The sequence below is a fragment of the Bos mutus genome, chromosome 19, assembly GCF_027580195.1.
Source record: "Bos mutus isolate GX-2022 chromosome 19, NWIPB_WYAK_1.1, whole genome shotgun sequence".
Classification (NCBI taxonomy): domain Eukaryota; kingdom Metazoa; phylum Chordata; class Mammalia; order Artiodactyla; family Bovidae; genus Bos; species Bos mutus.
This window is the reverse complement of record NC_091635.1, coordinates 40299906-40316564: the sequence shown is the minus strand read 5'-3', so window position 1 is coordinate 40316564 and position 16659 is coordinate 40299906. Positions and strand designations below refer to the sequence as shown.

Below are 16659 nucleotides of genomic sequence, written 5' to 3'. Positions count from 1 at the left end.
AGGCAGCATTCTCCCACACTGGGGTAACCTTAAGCAAATCAGTTCCCTTCTTTTGGGCTTACTTCCTCTGCTGTAGAATGAGCTGTCTGGATTGGTCCAGCTTACCCCAAGTCTGCTTGACAAGAACCACCTGCCCACTGTTTGAAATGCAGATCTTCAGGCACCTTCCCTGGAGCTTCAATTCAGAAGGTTTGGGGCGGGGCCCAGGAGTCTATTTTGTTTTTAAACAAGCTTGCCCAGGTGATTTTTATAATCAGAGTGGCTTGAAGGAGTCTGGACTAGGTGATCCTTTAAGATCCTTGAAATCTCACAGAGAGAGGACAAGGGCCCTTTATCTGGAGAAGAAGCTCTAGACCCTCTGGCTAGGAATATGCCTGTCCTTCCTGGGGAGCATCCAGTCCCAACTCCATCCTCCTCTACAAGGCAAAGATGTGGCATCATCTGCCGTCAACACTTGTGTCCAGGAAGTGTCCTAGAATTCTTCAGGAGCACAGCCCAGCTCACCCCTTGAGCCAAAAAGATCTCAGGGATATGCCTTAAGGCACTGGCTTTACAATCAAAGTTCCCAGCTCCAAGCTCAGGGTAAGAGAATGTCTGGTTCCAAGGAGAGGGAGCTCTTTCTGCAGTTTTGGAAGTCCTTCTTTATAGGTCTTTCTTGATCCTTTGCTTTCTCAGCTCCAGTGCTAGAAAAGTTGGTGAGATGCAGGATAATTTTCGGGAAGCTACAGGGTTATACCCAAGTTTGGAATCAGCCGAGAGGGAACACATGTGTTGGGCAGATGGAGATGAAAGTGTGAGCTTGATTACCCATCAAAGCTGGATTGAAATAACATGGATGTGGATCTGTAGCCACACTGGGTTTGCTAACACTTCCCTTCCACGTTCAAACACATTTCATGGGGGCAGACAGAGGAGAGCTGAGCTCTGTTTTGTTTCCAAACCCAGGGGTCAGGTGAGTCACCTTCTGCCTGGAAGGATGGCATGGAGCGAGGGGTAGGAAGGTCCCAGTACATGGAACAGTGAGGCTGGAGAAAGGGTGGTCCCTATCTGTGTTCGAGTGGCCCTGCCAAGGCTGCCTGGGTGCCCGGGTCATGTACTGTCCAGAGAGTGGGAGAGGGTCTCCTCTTAGCCTGGGCTGGCTGCCTGTTGTCTGTTCCCCCTGTTTCAGCAGCAGCAGAAACCCCTGTGCTCATCGCCAAGCTCCCCTCCAAGCCAGCCCTACAAGGGCAGAGCGAGGCCCATGGCCGGCTGCCAGTGGCTTCTCACCCTGACTCATGCGCGGTCGCAGTCGCTCCCTACTAGTGCTGCCGCTTCATTACTGCAATTAGGCCCTTCTCTGCCGCGGAGTGATTTTGTACTTCTAGGCTGCGCTGGAAGCGCGCATGGAGAAAAATTCCCTAAAGCTGGGAATCTAGACACCAGCCAGAGACACAGCCTTGAGAAGCTGAGGAACCTCACTTTTCCCCACCCCCATGCCCCAGGCTCATCCCTGGGGGTTTTCTCTGTCTAGAAACAGCTTGAGGCAGGAGTAGCAAGTGTAGAGTGCCCGTGGCCTGGGCATTTCCTGCCAGGGAGAGCAGACAGCATCACCTGGTACCTGACCTTGGCCTCACCTCACCCCCGCCTTCCTGCTGACAGTCCCCTGGGAGCCCCCACTCCATGTACTCAGTCTTCCAAGGTGGGGATTGCGTTACGACTCCAGTTACAGGCCACACTGGTCTACTGGCAAAGGGCCGGAGCTGGAACCTCTGTCCTGAAGGCAGATGAAAGAGGTTAGGATCAGATAAGCCATCCCTGGGGCCTGTTGCCAGCACCCCTGTCCCTTTGTGTGGCATCCAGGGGGGGTGTTGCTGTTTCCTTCCTGGCAGTTTGTGGGCTTGGATGTCCAGCCCAGGCACAGTAGGTGGGGAGTGCAGCTGGGGCTGGTGGCTGGGTGAGTCCCTCTCGGTATGGGTGAAGTAGAGGTCGGACTGCCCTGCACCTCTCGGCCCCAGGCGCACCACGTCCCTGCTGCCCCCATAAAGGCGTGTGGGACCCCTGTCTCCTCCTCTCCAGGGCTGCTCATGCCCAAAGACCAGCTGGTATGCTGGTGCTTGTCCACTAAAACCCTGTGTGCCCTGAGCTGCTGTGCAGCAGTGGCTGCTGCTGGGGGTGGGGAAAGGGTGGTCCCATTCTTGCTCATCCTCTGAAGGCCCTCCTAGTCGCTGAGGAGGGGCTTTAGGGGACAGGCCTGAGGAGCACTGACTGTGATCACAGTCCTCTCTGGTCCCCAGAGCCCCTCCTTCTTGCCTGCATCAGCCACTGGACCCTAGGAGGCTCCAGGAGTTGACGGGTGTGGCCAGGGGCTCTGGAGTCAGAGAGGCAGAACAGAGCCCACCCATGTCTGTTAGTCTTTGTCTCTTTGCTCCTGTTTGCACCCCTGGGTCTCAGAGCCCTGTTTCCTGCTGTGTTCACCATGGGGAATGGGGAGGCCCGGGGTGGGGCTGGGCCTGGTAGAGTGATTCCTCTCCTCTGTTTGGCAGGAACTCAAGGTGAAAGGTCCCAAGGACTCCAGGGACAGCCACACATCAGTCACTATGGAAGGTACTATGGGGAAAGGGTTGGATTAACAGTCACCTTCCTTTGTCTGGCTTTGTGCCTTGCTTGTAGGTGTGTGCACACGTACTCACACGCGCGCGTGTGTGTGAGTGTGTGTGTGAGCGCGTGCACGCGAGGAGGAATCCAGCCTCTGTCCCCAGGCAGCTGGCCAGCTACAAACGTGCTCCTCCTTAGGATGCCAGCAGGCGCCTCGCTCCCCTCCTCCTCCCGCTCCACGCGCACCGCCCTCCCTCCCCTCCCCCTGGCTAGAGGCGCACTCAGAAGCGGCTGCTTGGTTCTGGAGGCTGTGCAGCCGCAGCCGCGAAGGTGGCTGAGTGGCCGGGCCGCTGAGGGGAGCCGGGGAGCCCGGAGCGATGGCCGCACGCTCCCGCCACGGGGACGCAGGCTGCCATGGAAATACTTCTCATCATTCGCTTCTGCTGTAACTGCACCTATGGTAACCCAGGCCTCCTCTCGCGGGAGGTGGGGTGTCCTCCCACCTCTGGGGGCCGGATGGAGTGGGTGGATGGAAGGGGTGGAAATGTGGCGGCAAGGGGGGGTGGGGGGCAGCAGGGTAGGGAGGGGGAACAAGTGGCTGGACTTGTGTTAAGCCGCGGGCGGCCAGCTTCCAACCTGGAGTTGAAGTCTGGGGGCCCCTCCAGGCAGAGGGGGCTTGGAAATGGGAGGACCGGGCTGAAGGGGCCAGGCTCCTCCGAGGATCTGTGGGGGGAATTCGAGGCTCAGCTCCAGAAGCTGGGAGCAACTTCCTGGAGAGGCTGTCAAGGAGAAAAAGTGACAAGGCTGCACCTGCAGGGGTGGCCACCCCGGGGCTGGAGAGGGGTCAGCAGGGGCCGATCGGAGAGGGCCAGATGGTCCAGATGGCAGTGCCTTGGGCTCGGAGGGTGCCAGCTCCTGCTGGAGGGAGAAGTTGGGAGTCTCTTTGTTTCGGGCGAGAGGAGAGGATGGTGAGCGACCAGGGTATTGTGTGCTTGGAGCGCACACACTGCCTTGGCTCTCTGCTCTGTGCACAGGCGACTGGAGAACGTGAATATGGTTGGGAGCAGGAAGGAATTGGGTAGCCCCCAGGGGGTTCGTTCTAACCACTGGAGACCCTTGAGCTGAGGTCTTGTTGCTTAGTGCAGAAGGTCCGCGGTGAGTGCTGGTGGGAGAGGGGGGCGTGGCAGGTTCTGCTTTGTGAAGGTCACACCCCCACTGTATGATGGGTGGGGGGCCAGGGGGCAGACGGAGCATCCTCTGCAGCTCCCTCAGGGACAGGGGTCCCGAGACAGGTGTGTGCTGCCACCCAGGTTCTCGGCTCAGAGGAGACTGGCACCAGCCTAGGCAAAGAGGTAGGTGTCCGGAAGCCGGCAGGCCCCGCCTTCCAAGGCAAGAGGTACCTTCGGGATGACCCAGGCTGCCTTTGGCAGGGGCATAAGGGTCAAGTGATGCCCCCGGCCTGCTGCTCTGGGCCCCTAGGGCAGGCGGCTGGTTTCAGGACCGTCTTCCCTCCCACCAGGCAGGCGTTTTGTCTCAGCTTCTCTCAGTCACTTTGCTTTCATGTCTCCGTGGTAACCTGGAGCTCCTTGTTGAAGGCTGAACAGAGGCGGGCGGCAGCTTGCTGGAGGAGCGATGCTGAGGTTTTCCGGGCTCTTCCCTGCGACCTCTGTGCACAATCAGCTGTCCCCTCCCCTTCTTAGATGTCCTGTATAGAAGACTGCTCATGATGGAGAGAGACCCTGAGGTCGTCCCTCTCTGGCTGTCCCAGCTGGACAGCACGGGGAGCACTAGTTAGCGGGCAGAGGCTGCCCTGGGCCCCACCCCTCGGCTCAGATCCTGACAGTCTGGACTTGAAGCTGGCCTGGTTGAAGATCGGAGGGGAAATGCCCTTCTCGATCTGGCCAGGGAGTTGGTCAAGTCTCCACTCTGCTTCTCTAAAGAGGAAACAGTCGGCCCTTTGCTTCCTCTTTCTTCCCCAAAAAGGAAGCTTAGTTTTAGTGAAACAGGCTCAGGACCTGAAGTTCAGGGTTTCTTCCACCCCTGAGATGAAGTCAGCTTCAAAGTGTGAGGGGTTAGGTGCGAAGGGGCCCTTACTGACCACACTGTTTGAACCTTCTCAGCCCCTCCAAAGGGTGCTGGTCTGACGTCTGAGGGAGGCTGAGTGACTTAGGGCTCACTCTGGGCTTGCCTCATAGCTCAGTCAGTAAAGAATCTGCCTGCAATGCAGGAGACCTGGGTTTGATTCCTGGGTCAGGAAGATCCCCTGGAGGAGGAAATGGCAACCCACTCTCCGGTATTCATGCCTGAGAAATCCCATGGACAGAGGAGCCTGGTGGACTACAATCCATGGGGTCATAAGAGTCGGACAGGACCTAGCAACTAAACCACCACCACTGTGGTTGTCTGCCTTAGTGGTTAGGTACCGAATGTCCACTCTCCAGGGCTCCATGCCAAACATGGTTGGGGGGGTGGGAGGCAAAGGGAGTCTGACTCAGGCCCCTAAGGAGGGGGCTCACCTTGGCAACAAGAGAGGCCAGCTCATCCACTCCTTGATGAATCTTTCCCAGAACCCTCTCAAGGACCACTGGGCTTCTGCTGGTGCTGCCCTCCCCCATGGAGGGGGACGGCTCAAAATTAGGGAGCAGTGGTAGACCTACATTCAAAACCCAGCTGACTCTTACAGCTTTGTGATTGTGAGCAAGTTACATAAAACTTCTTTGTACTTTGGAGAATTTTCTGCATATGTAAAATAGGACTAGTGATCATTGCTTTCCTTTTTTTAAAAAAAAAAAAGTGTATTTATTCCTTTATTTGTTTATTTGGCTGTGCCCGGTCTTAATTGTGGCACATAGGATCTTTCGTTGCGGTATGTGGGGTCTAGTTCCCTGACCAGGGGTTGAACCCGGGGCCCCATGTATTGGGAGCGTGGAGTCTTAGCCACTGGACCACCAGGACAGTCCCTTCCTTTTTTAATTAAAAGGAAATAGCACATGTAAAACAGTGCCATTGGACACGGAGTAAAGTACTCAGCAAGCTAGAGAGAGGCCCACCTTGCACAGGTCATGGTTTGTCTTTTAGGCTGTGTGAATGTTGGTTGTGAAAGTCCTGATTGGGGAAGGCTTTTAGGAGGAGGGGGAGAGACGGGCATTGCAACTTGGTCAATGGTGTGTGCCCCAGAAATGGGAACCACATGTTGAGGAGCAGGGAGAGGGGGAGGAGCAGAGGCAGGGAGCAGGTGTGTATGGGGCGGGGGGTGAGCTGTGCACTCTGCATTCTCAGGGGAAGCAGGTGTGGGGCACGCCCATCACGGCCGCCCTGGTTCCCTCCATATCTGACCGCGGCCCTGGGGCCTTGTCCTTGCTCTTGGCCTCTCCCCACCTTCCTCCCAGCTGCCCCTCCCCAATCTGGGGCTGATACATTAGGACTCATTCCATGGCCACAATCAAGTGGACTCTTGAGGTGACTCGAGGCATATTAATAACCCCTCTGAAACCCAACCTGCCATTTGTGCAGACCTCTGAGCTTAGTCAGAAACCTCTTCCTCCTGGGACCCAGCAGAGGGATGGAGGGGGCTGACACTGCAGTATCAACTTTCTCTGGGCAGGAACTCGAGGCCCACCCTGGCTGGTGTCTGCTGAACTTGGATTTTCTCTGGGTCTCGGGTTCTCAGAGAGTGATTTCCCCCTGCCCTGCAGATGGGCTGAGCCACAGGTGGGTACCCTAGACCAGGGGTCCCCGACCTCCAGGATCTCATGCCTGATGATCTGAGGTGGAGCTGATGTAATAATAATAATAAATCAGAGTACATAATAAATGCAATTCACTTGAATCACCTTGAAACCATGCCCTTCTTCCCGTCTTCCAGCAAACCAGTCCCTGGCGCCAAAAAGGTTGGGGACCGCTGCCCTAGACAGCCTCAGAACTTGCCCCTCCTGGGCTGGTGACCGATCTGTATCCTCATTGGCCCAGGATAGGCCAACCTGATCTTGTCCATTCTAGCACCCATTGCCCTTGGACAGGGAGGGGTTCTAGAAGTTGCTAGATTAAGAAAGGGCTGCAAATAAATCATGGGAGGTGTGTTTGCCTGAAGTAGTGGTTTTCAACCCTTATGACATCTCAGAATCCACAAAGGAGCTTTGTAAAAATGCTGATGCCTGGGTTCTGCCCAGCAGAGCCTGCTGTTTAGCTGATGGGAGAGGGAAAAAGAGGCATCTGAATCTTTTGAGAGTTCCCCACTGATTCTAACGGGCAGCCAAGCAAAGCCAGCAGATGAGGCTCAGGGCACACCGCTGAGACTGCATCTTCTCCGTAGCCAGCAGTTGTTTCCAAGTGACCATTTAGCAATGCGCAGGGTATTAATATCCAGGGCCTTGGGGAACTCTTTGGTTTGGGGGCTGGCTGGAACATGAGTGTCAGCCCTGGTACCTGTCACAGCCTGATCCCATGGGATACCCACTCTGGACCTCCTCCCCAGACCAGCATCCTGCCTCTTACTGCTCCTTCAGCAGGGGGCAGAGGTCATGACCCCGTGGGCAAAGGTGCAGGCCCGGAGCTGAACCACCCAGGCTGGGAGGGGCAGGGCGCAGCTGCCGCAGGAGCTTTGTTCGGAAGTGTTGGTCGGCCAGCTGCCGCCTTCACCTGTTCCCTTGAATCCTGGACATCCTCATTTGGTATCCTGGTCGCCGAAGGGTGTGGCCTGTGGTGTTGTGGGGAGGGGAGGTCCTGCTGAGCTTGCATTTTCCAAGCCTCTTCAGGGGCTCTCTGACTCAAAGCCCCACCTGAATTCCTTTCGGAAATCTTTACCCCATCAGCTGCCACTTGAGAACAGAGCCTCTCCGTGGCCATCAGGCGTGCCTCCCTGGTCCTCAGCCAGGAGGGCATTGAGGGCACAGATAGGGGTCTTCCTCGTGGAGATGAGGTCAACAACATGGGTCAGAACGAAGCATGACGTTCCCAGCTGGTGGGGCCAGGCCTTGGACCAGAGGGATATGAGAATGATGGGGTTTGGGGACACCTCCCTCCCTGGGAAAACAGTGTCTCCTTCCTGCAGTCTGGGGTCCTGGGTGTGACCCCCACTGTCCTGGAGCTGTTAGGGGTAAGGCTGTGTGATTTCAGCAGAGAGTCCAGAGGAGCATCTGTGTCTGCTATGAGCCTGGTCAGGCTGGGACAGGCCTGGGGGACAAATAGCCCTTCAAGAAATCATGTCTAGTGGGAGTCAAGATGAGGTGGGTGGAAGGGGCCGAGGTCACCAGAGCTGTGTGTCCGTCTTTTGGGGTGAGAATGGAGGCGTGGTTGCTGTGGAATCCACTCTGGCCTCCTGTGAGTGGACGTCCATGCAGGGGAAGGAGGTGGCTCGGGGCACAGGCTGGCCCTTCAGGTCTCAAACTCCTCCCTGTCTTTCATCTGACCTGTCCCTGTTCCTGCTTCCCCAACAGCTCTGCTCTACAAGCCCATTGACCGAGTCACCAGGAGCACCCTGGTCCTACACGTGAGTGTCTCCCTGCCGAGTGGCCAGGGAGGGCTTAGGAGTGGGTGGGAGACTGAGCCCAGGGTGCACAAGCACCAGAGTCACTGACAACAGCCCATGCGGGGAGTTGGGCAGAGGGTCCCTGGGCCCTGACTGCACCTGCCTGGCCTGTGGTGACCAGCTGATGGGCCCAGGGCCTAAAAATAGCTTGGCCACTAAGCTTGACTTTTGGCCAAATGCTCCCTGGGAGGCAGGCACTTCCTGCCTCCTCATTCCTTGCCTGGTCTCCAGTGTCCTTGGAGCAGCTGTAGGGTAAGTGGGGGGTGTCTCTCCCAGCTGCTTGGTGAGAGGAGACTCCACCTGGTCTGCACCACCAGGGAGAAGAAGAATGACTGCAGCAGTAATAAAGGGGCGCCACTGCCCTGCTGCTCTGACCCTAATTCTTAGCTCAGCGTTTGCAGGCATGACCGAGTCAGAGTAAGGTCCCTAGTTGGCCCCCTTGGAATTCTTTCAGTGCGGATTGAGTTCTCCCCGCTGTCTTCTCGCTAAGCCCCACCCCGCTCCCCCATCTCACCACCCCATCCTTCCCAGGACCTGCTAAAGCACACACCTGTGGACCACCCAGACTACCCGCTGCTACAGGATGCCCTCCGCATCTCCCAGAACTTCCTGTCCAGCATCAATGAGGACATCGACCCCCGCCGGACTGCAGTCACAACCCCCAAGGGGGAGGTGAGCTCAGGATCTAGTGGGGCTTGGCCCCCAGGGTGAGGAGGGTGCCTGGCACCAGCTCGCCCATCCCTGCTCTCCTACACACATGGGCACCACTGCCCGATGCCCGGTGGCTCTCTAACCCTGACCCCTCAGTCCCAGCCAAGGACAGGCCTTCAGGTCCTGGGCCAACCGCTTAAAGTCCAGCATCTCATTAATCTTCATAATGGTCCACGGAGGCAGATGAGGAAACTGGGGCCTGGAGAGTCTCTCCAGGTCTCCCGCACAAGGTCTCCTGGCTATCAGTGTTGGAGCTGGATCCTTTAGCTCGGGGTCCCTGACCTCTGGGCCGTGGACTGGTACCTCCTATCACATCAGCAGCAGCATTAGACTAGACATAAAGGGCACAGTAAATGTGATGAGCCTGAATCATCCCGAAACCATCCCCCTCACCCTCCGTTTATGGAAAGTTGTCTTCCACGAAATCAGTCCCTGGTGCTGGAAAGATTGGGGACCGCAGCCATAGCTGGGGTGTTCAGCAAGCCTCAGACACTGACCCCCGCACCAGGGCTCTGTCTGTCTCATTCTTGAATGCAGCCACCTCCTCTGGGCAGCATGGTGTCCTCAGGGTCCTCTGGAAAATAATGGCTCAGGCAGAGGGAGCTTGGAGAGTCAGGGAGAGGTGGCTGAAGCTGCCAGGTGACTGAACTGTCCCAGGTGGGCGCCTGGATGTGGCTAGCAGCTCCAGTTCCCTGGGGGCCCTTTTTGCTAGAGGAGTGGGGGTGCCTCAGTGAGGGGAAGCAATTTGAAGAATCAGAGGGACAGTTAGCTGCGTGGGTCAGCAGCCTGACCCACATATGGAGCTTCCTGTCCAGAAGAGGTAATTAAGTGGCGTTCAGGAGTGAAGGCTGGCTGCCTTTCTGCTCCTTTGTAGTGTTTATGAAGTTCCAGTGTCTCCTGGGGAGGGAAGTAATGAGGGGCAGGATCTGGGGATTGGCTGATGGGACCAGCGCGCTGTCCCTGCATGTAGCCCCAGCCCCGGTTTGCAGACCCTGGAATGTCACCAGCTGGTTTGACTCTGAGGATGTCTGAGAGATCTCCAGAGGCCCTCGAGCACGACCAGTTTGGGATCGTTTTAATAGTGTGCTCTCTACGTGCTCACCTACATATGCAGCATATATAGGTCACACAGAGAAGCCTGAGACAGACTGTGACAGCCCCACAGAGGCCCGCGGGCTCAGGGTGGTGGGGAGGAGGCTCTGGAAGTTATGCGTGGAGCGAAATGCTCCAGACCAGCCAGAGCCCAGGGTAGAGACAGCTGCAGGATCCCCAGGACACTGCGACAGCCCCACGGAGGGAAGCCCAGGGTCCCCCATCCAGCCGCCTGAGGCGGGTTGCAGAAGCCACTCAAGAAGCAGAGGCCTGAGTGGTTCTGCAGATCAAAGTTCCGCTGTAACGAGATCAACATCTTAGGCAGAGTTAGGGAGGCGTTTCTAGGGTGGAGGTGGGTGGGGTATGTATGACCCACTGTGGGTCTATCCAGGGATGAGCTGTTGAGGTCTGCGGAGAAATGGAAAGCTACCACTTTCGGATCATATATTACATGCCAGGCACTATACTGACTGTTCTACATATACCATGGCTCCTATGCTATGGGGGCCAATGTCATTGTCTCCATTTTACAGATGCTAAGACTGAGGCTCAGAGAAGTCAGGGAACTTACCCCCAAGATCTCAGCCAGGAAGTGGCAGAGTCTGGATGTAAGCCCGTGTTAGAATAGGTGTTAGCTATGAGCTCAGTCATGTCCTACTCTGCAACCCTATGGACTGTAGCCTGCCGGGTTCCTCTGTCCATGGAATTTTCCAGGCAAGAATACTAGAGCTGGGTGCCATTCCCCACTCCAGGGGATCTTTCTGACCCAGGGATCAAACCCGCATCTTTTGTGTCTCCTGCACTGGCAGGTGGATTCTTTACCGCTGTGCCACCTTGGAATCCCCAAGCCTGGGTGCCTGACCCCAAAGCCAGTGCTGCTAACCACCAGGCACTATGGTCCCTCCCTGGAGCCCTACCCCCACCCCCACCCCCACCCTCACAGCTGGATGGGTGCAGGCTGGGCCCTGGGCTGACCCCCCTGAGCAGGCGGGGCTGGGTCTCTCTCAGACGCGGCAACTGGTGAAGGACGGCTTCCTAGTGGAAGTGTCAGAGGGCTCCCGGAAACTGCGGCACGTCTTCCTCTTCACCGACGTCCTCCTGTGCGCCAAGCTAAAGAAGACATCAGCGGGGTGAGTGTGCAGGGGGGTTGGTGGGGGGGGGGAACTAGACCCCACCCCAGTGGAGCCTGTCAGCAGCCTGGGGCCATCTGCATTTTTTTCCCCCTTTTTAAAAACATATTAATTAATTTTATTTTACTTCATAGCCTTTTTCTAAAAATAAATCATGGTTTTAATTATAAATATAATACAACCAAATTATAGGGGGTGGGAAATAAACCCTGTCACCCACCCGAACATAAGCATCAGTCTCCTGCTGCTATATTTCCTTCCAGTTTTTTTTAAATGTTCTTATTTTTTTCATATACTTGTAATCAGAGTGAATACCCAATTTGGGGCTCTGCTTTTTCCATTTCACGTCATAAGCATTTTCCCTCTTGCTGCTTAATTTTCATAATCATCATTTTACTTTCCTGCATGATGTTACAAGTGGATATGCCATAATTTACTTAGGCATTCTCCTTTTATTAGACAGCTCTAAATTTTTGCTAACTGCAATTCAGTGAATATTCATTAAATCTGATTCTACCATTTATTGAGTGCTTGTGCCATGCCAGGTGCCATGACAAATGCTTTGAATATATTATTTCTAATCTCCCCAGCGACTTCACAAAGTAGGTATTATTATCCCCATCTCACAGATGAGAAAAAAGGCTTAGGAAAGTGAAATAAGTTGCCCAAGGTCATAGAACTAAAGTAGAGGAAACAGGATTTGAACCTTCATCTGACTTGAAAGCTGCTTTTGAGCTCCATCTCTGTACCCAGTGACTAGAGTGTCTCTGTCACAAGCAGAAAAGGTTCTTCAATATGTATTCCTACGGTCTTCCAGCCTTATTTTCTTACCACCTATGGTGTGCTGAGGGAGGCAGGCCACAGGCTTAATATTGCAGGGAGGTACAAAGCGAAGTCCTGGGGAAAGTGAGAGAAGGAGAAGCTATTATTCTGAGTTTCAGTAGAGGGGATGACGTTTGAGATGATTCTAAAGCAGAGGTGACAGTCGTAAGCATACATACCTCTGCGTTAAGTCCTTTGCCCATGGCAGACATTACTAGTGGACCACAGCACTATTTCTCGTTGGACTTGGATGTGGCTTTATAATCCTCGAGTCATTATCCCATGTGACTTCTATTGAGAAGAGGTGGCATTCAAAATTACATCTGTATTGTATCTCTAGCTAAGAAGATAAAGAATGTAAGTTATGTATAGAGAAGCTGGAAGGGAAGAGTTGGATGGGGAACAGGGGAGACCACTCTTGCTGAGACACTAGAGGTTTGGGCTGCCTAAGAATGTCAGTCGTCTTGGGCCAGAAGAATGTCAGGCTGGAGGTCCAGAGCCCTTACCGCTGCCTGACCATGCTGCTGCTGCTGAGTCGCGTCAGTCGTGTCTGACTCTGTGCGACCCCAGAGACGGCAGCCCACCAGGCTCCCCGGTCCCTGGGATTCTCCAGGCAAGAACACTGGAGTGGGTTGCCATTGCCTGACCCTCTGACTATCATTATTCCACGAATGTTTCCTGATCAGGCTCCTCAGGGTATGGATCATTCTTGCCTGTGACGAGTTCTCAGTCAATCCCTGTCAGGTGGTTTTGGTTCTAGAGATTCGAGCCTGAAAATCCAGTTCCTCTGTGGCTCACATCTCCCTCTGACCTGTTTGCAGGAAGCACCAGCAGTATGACTGCAAATGGTACATCCCCCTGGCTGACCTAGTGTTTCCATCCCCTGAGGAGTCTGAAGCCAGTCCCCAGGTGCACCCCTTCCCAGACCACGAGCTGGAGGACATGAAAATGAAGATCTCTGCCCTTAAGAGTGAGATCCAGAAGGAGGTGAGCAGAGCCTGGCATCAGCTGGGGCTGAGAAGTTGGCCATTTTCATTGCGGACCTTGGAATTGGGTGTGCCAGGGAAATGGAGGAAGAAGTGATAAAATTTGGGAGTCTGACAAGGGAGGCAGGATGTAAGAGAGGAAGGCCTTTCTTTACAATCTTCAGGATAACATGTCTGACCATGACACATGAGCACTGGGCAGATAGAAGTCGGGCCAAGGAGTCAGTGCTCAGAATTTAGTGGGGTTAATTATGGGACGTTTCCTGGGGAACAGTGTATGCCAAACACTGCAAAAGCAAGAGGAGAAAAAGTCTTCTTAAGGAAAAGCAGGATGTGTGAGAAAGGAAGGGCCTGGGAGTCTCCTCAGAAATTGACAAGTCGAGTAGGCAAATAAATAAACAGGCGGCTTTGGAGATCACTTGGTCTAAAAATGCACAGAAGCTTGTATCCTGATAGAGAACTGAGATTCTGTCAAACATACATGGAACATTTACAGATAATTTAACATGTATTAGGCTGCGTTTTGCTGTTGTTCGGTTGCTAAGTTCATGTCCAGCTCTTTGTGATCCCATGGACTGCGACACATCCGGCTTCCCTGTCCTTCACTGTCTCCCTGAGTGTGCTCAAATTCATGTCCGTTGAATCAGTGATGCCGTCCAACCATCTCATCCTCTCTTTCCCCCTTCTCCTGCCCTCAGTTTTTCTCAGCACCAGGGTCTTTTCCAATGAGTTGGCTCTTCCATCAGATGGCCAAAGTATTGGAACTTCAGCATCAGTCCTTCTAATGAATATTCAGGGTTGACTTCCTTTCAGGTTGACTGGTTTAGTCTCCTTGTAATCCAAGGGACTCTCAAGAGTCTTCTCTGGCACCACAATTCAGAAGTGTCAGTGTTTTGGAATAGGAAATCTCAAGTTTAAAAAAAAAAAAAAAGTGTACTGGTCATGTTCACAAACAACAATGCAGTAAATTAGAAGTCAACAACTAGAATATAGTTAAATTATATATCTGGGAAGTTAAAACTTTCCAGGTAAAGAGGAAATCAAAAGGGAAACTGCAAATTATTTAGACCTGCATGAAAATGAGAGCACTCCATATTAAAACCCAGGGGATACAGCCAAAGCGCTCTTTAGAGGAAAATGTACAGCCTTAAGTTCATTATATTTGAAAACAGTGGCTAGAGGAAAACACCCAGAAGGAACCTTCCCCAGGAATGGAAAGAAGAGCATGGCGGGGCTTGGTTAGTTGGCCTTGGTGCTTCTCTTCACCCATCCAGGCTTGGCTTAGGCCTCGCGTCCCCAGATGAGCCTTCCCCGATGTCTCCCCACTGTTGGGGGTTTCGGTTGGGTGCCTGGCTTCCTGGTTCTTGATGATTACCTCTTTGCTTGGCTTTATTGGTGCTGAGTTGTTATTGCACACTCTGCTGTCTCTCTTCCCCACTAGAATTTCAGCTCCAGGGAGGGGACCGTTTTCTTCAGTTCTGTGCGCTAATGCTCAGTTGCTAGCCTGCCAGGCTCCTCTGTCCATGGGACTCTCCAGGTAAGAATACTGGAGTGGGTTGCCATTTCCTACTCCAGGGGATCTTCCAGACCCAGGAATCTAACCAGCGTCTCTTGCATCTCCTGCATTGGCAGGCACATGCTTTATCACTGTGCCACCTGGGAAGTCCCCTATGTCCTACTACTTAACATGTAATAAATAGGTGCTTTATGAAAAGTTGTTGAAGGACACATGCCCAGATGGCTTCTAAGGATTCTTTCAACCCAGATATCTTTCTCTGAACAGAGGAGAGGAAAACCACAGTAATAACCCAGGGATGTTTGGGTCATGAGAATGTCCTACCCCTGTGGCTCAGCTGGTAAAGAATCCACCTGCAGTGCAGGAGACCTGGGTTCGATCCCTGGGTTGGGAAGATCCCCTGGAGAAGGGAAAGGCTACCTGCTCCAGTGTCCTGGTCTGGAGAATTCCATGGACTGTATAGTCCACGGGGTCGCAAAGAGTCGGACACGACTGAGCGGCTTTCACTTTCACAGTGTCTAGGACTGGGGTACACCTGCCCGGAGGGAGCCCCCTGAGCAGCACAGGTGTCCTCCTAAACAGCCAGCCTCAGGGGAGCCTATTTCCTCAGTTGGGTCTGCCAGCATCTGCACATCAGGGGCATCCCGCATGCGTGTCCCTCACCCGGTCCTGGGAGCTGCAGGCTCTGGGCCTTCCGTCCTGCCCCAGGTGTGCAGACGTGGCCTTCTGCTTCATTGAATCCATGCTTACTGACGGCTGCAGGGCTGCGCCAGATGCTCACAGACCTCCTCATCCAGTGGAAAAGGCACACATTCTTCTGTGTGACCGCAACACGTGACACAGCGTGATGAGAGTCACTGGAGATGCACGGTGTTGTTCTCTGAGTCACAGAAGCAGCAGCAATTTATTCTTTCAATAATATTTTTAAGCCTAATTTTTTCCCTAATCCCCAGTGTCACACTGACTTCTTATAACAAGAAATACAATACCAAAGTGCGTACAATAGAACTTCTTACCTTCCCCCCATCATTCCTAGTTTGAGATATATTCTTCTAGACGCTCCTGTGTTTACACGTGTGTGTCTATGTATTTTTTGATGAGACTACACGTGCCGTTTTGCAGTTTCATCTGTCAGATCCTTTTTCACAACTGTATCCTGTTCTCACTCGACGGCACAACATATTTGGGTCTTTAGATGGGTTCTCCTTCTTTCCTCGGCACTTCTATTTCTTCCCGGCAGATCCCCTACGAGCGGGATGTCTGGGGCAGAGGGCTTGCGCATTTCATCGCCAGGTTTACGGCTGCAAAGTTTGCATCCGATTGTGTTCCCTCCAGCAGTGTGTCATCGTCTGTTCCCCCACAGTGTCACAGCACCGGCTGTGAGCAATTGTCACAATTCTGCCAGTCTAGTGGGTAAAAAAAAAAAAAGCAGAGATGAATTCTAGCTGTAGAGCTTGAGGATGGCATTGGCACTGAGATGTGAAGCATAATAGTGGTTCATAAAAGGGAAGGGATCCTTTATACGATACAGACTGGAAAAACTGGAGACAGCTGAGATGGGGAGCAGCTTGTTAGAGAGCAGGGAATAATAGCGTGAGCCTGGGGTGGAAGATGTAGGGGATGTGTGGCGGGCGTGGAAGCTAGAACCCAGGCCTGGGGAGGCCCCATGGGGCCAGAGGCAGTGGGGGCTTTATGCTGAAAGGTGTGTGCTGCTTTTAAGCAGGGCGTCTCGGTGGTACCCAGAATTTAATTTATGGAGATGACTGAGTGATCGCCCAGAGATCTTGATGCCACTGGAAGATTTTTATTCCTTAGATTTATTTTATTACTTATAGTTTCCAGGAGTAGGTGGCATATGCCACACCACGCAGGGCTATGTGGGAAAGCATGGGGTTCGGTCAAGAGACAGAAGGAGGGACTTCCTTGAGAGTCCAGTGGTTAAAACTCTATGCTTCCAATGCAGGGGTACAGGTTCCATCCCTCGTCTGGGAACTAAGATCCCACATGCCATGCTGAGTGGGCAAAAAAAAAAAGAGGCAGAAGGAGCATGGCAAGTGCGTAGCCCAGAGCCTAGATTGTGTTTTCCACAAGAAACAGCTTAGGACTGGCAAATTGAATAAGTCAGCAGGCTCTGGGCTAGAGCGGTCATATCTAGTTGCCCTGGGGTACTTAGGGCAGAAGAAATCCTGGCTTGTGTTAAAGGAGAGGATAAGGGGTGTGGACTCCAGACTGACTGGTTTGCACATGAAAGATGCACTCACAGGGAAGTCATGTAGTAGCCTAGGAATTAGCATGTCCTGC

The 16659-nt window shown here is 53.5% G+C and overlaps 1 protein-coding gene across 1 annotated transcript in view; it reads left to right on the top strand.

Annotated features, from left to right (window-relative positions):
* Window positions 1-16659, top strand: part of ABR (ABR activator of RhoGEF and GTPase) — a 185874-nt gene that overhangs the window by 127516 nt on the left and 41699 nt on the right. The window contains 5 exon segments of the mRNA XM_070390306.1: window positions 2523-2583; window positions 8010-8062; window positions 8633-8773; window positions 10913-11034; window positions 12678-12843. Coding sequence (XP_070246407.1) covers window positions 2523-2583; window positions 8010-8062; window positions 8633-8773; window positions 10913-11034; window positions 12678-12843 — 543 coding nt within the window.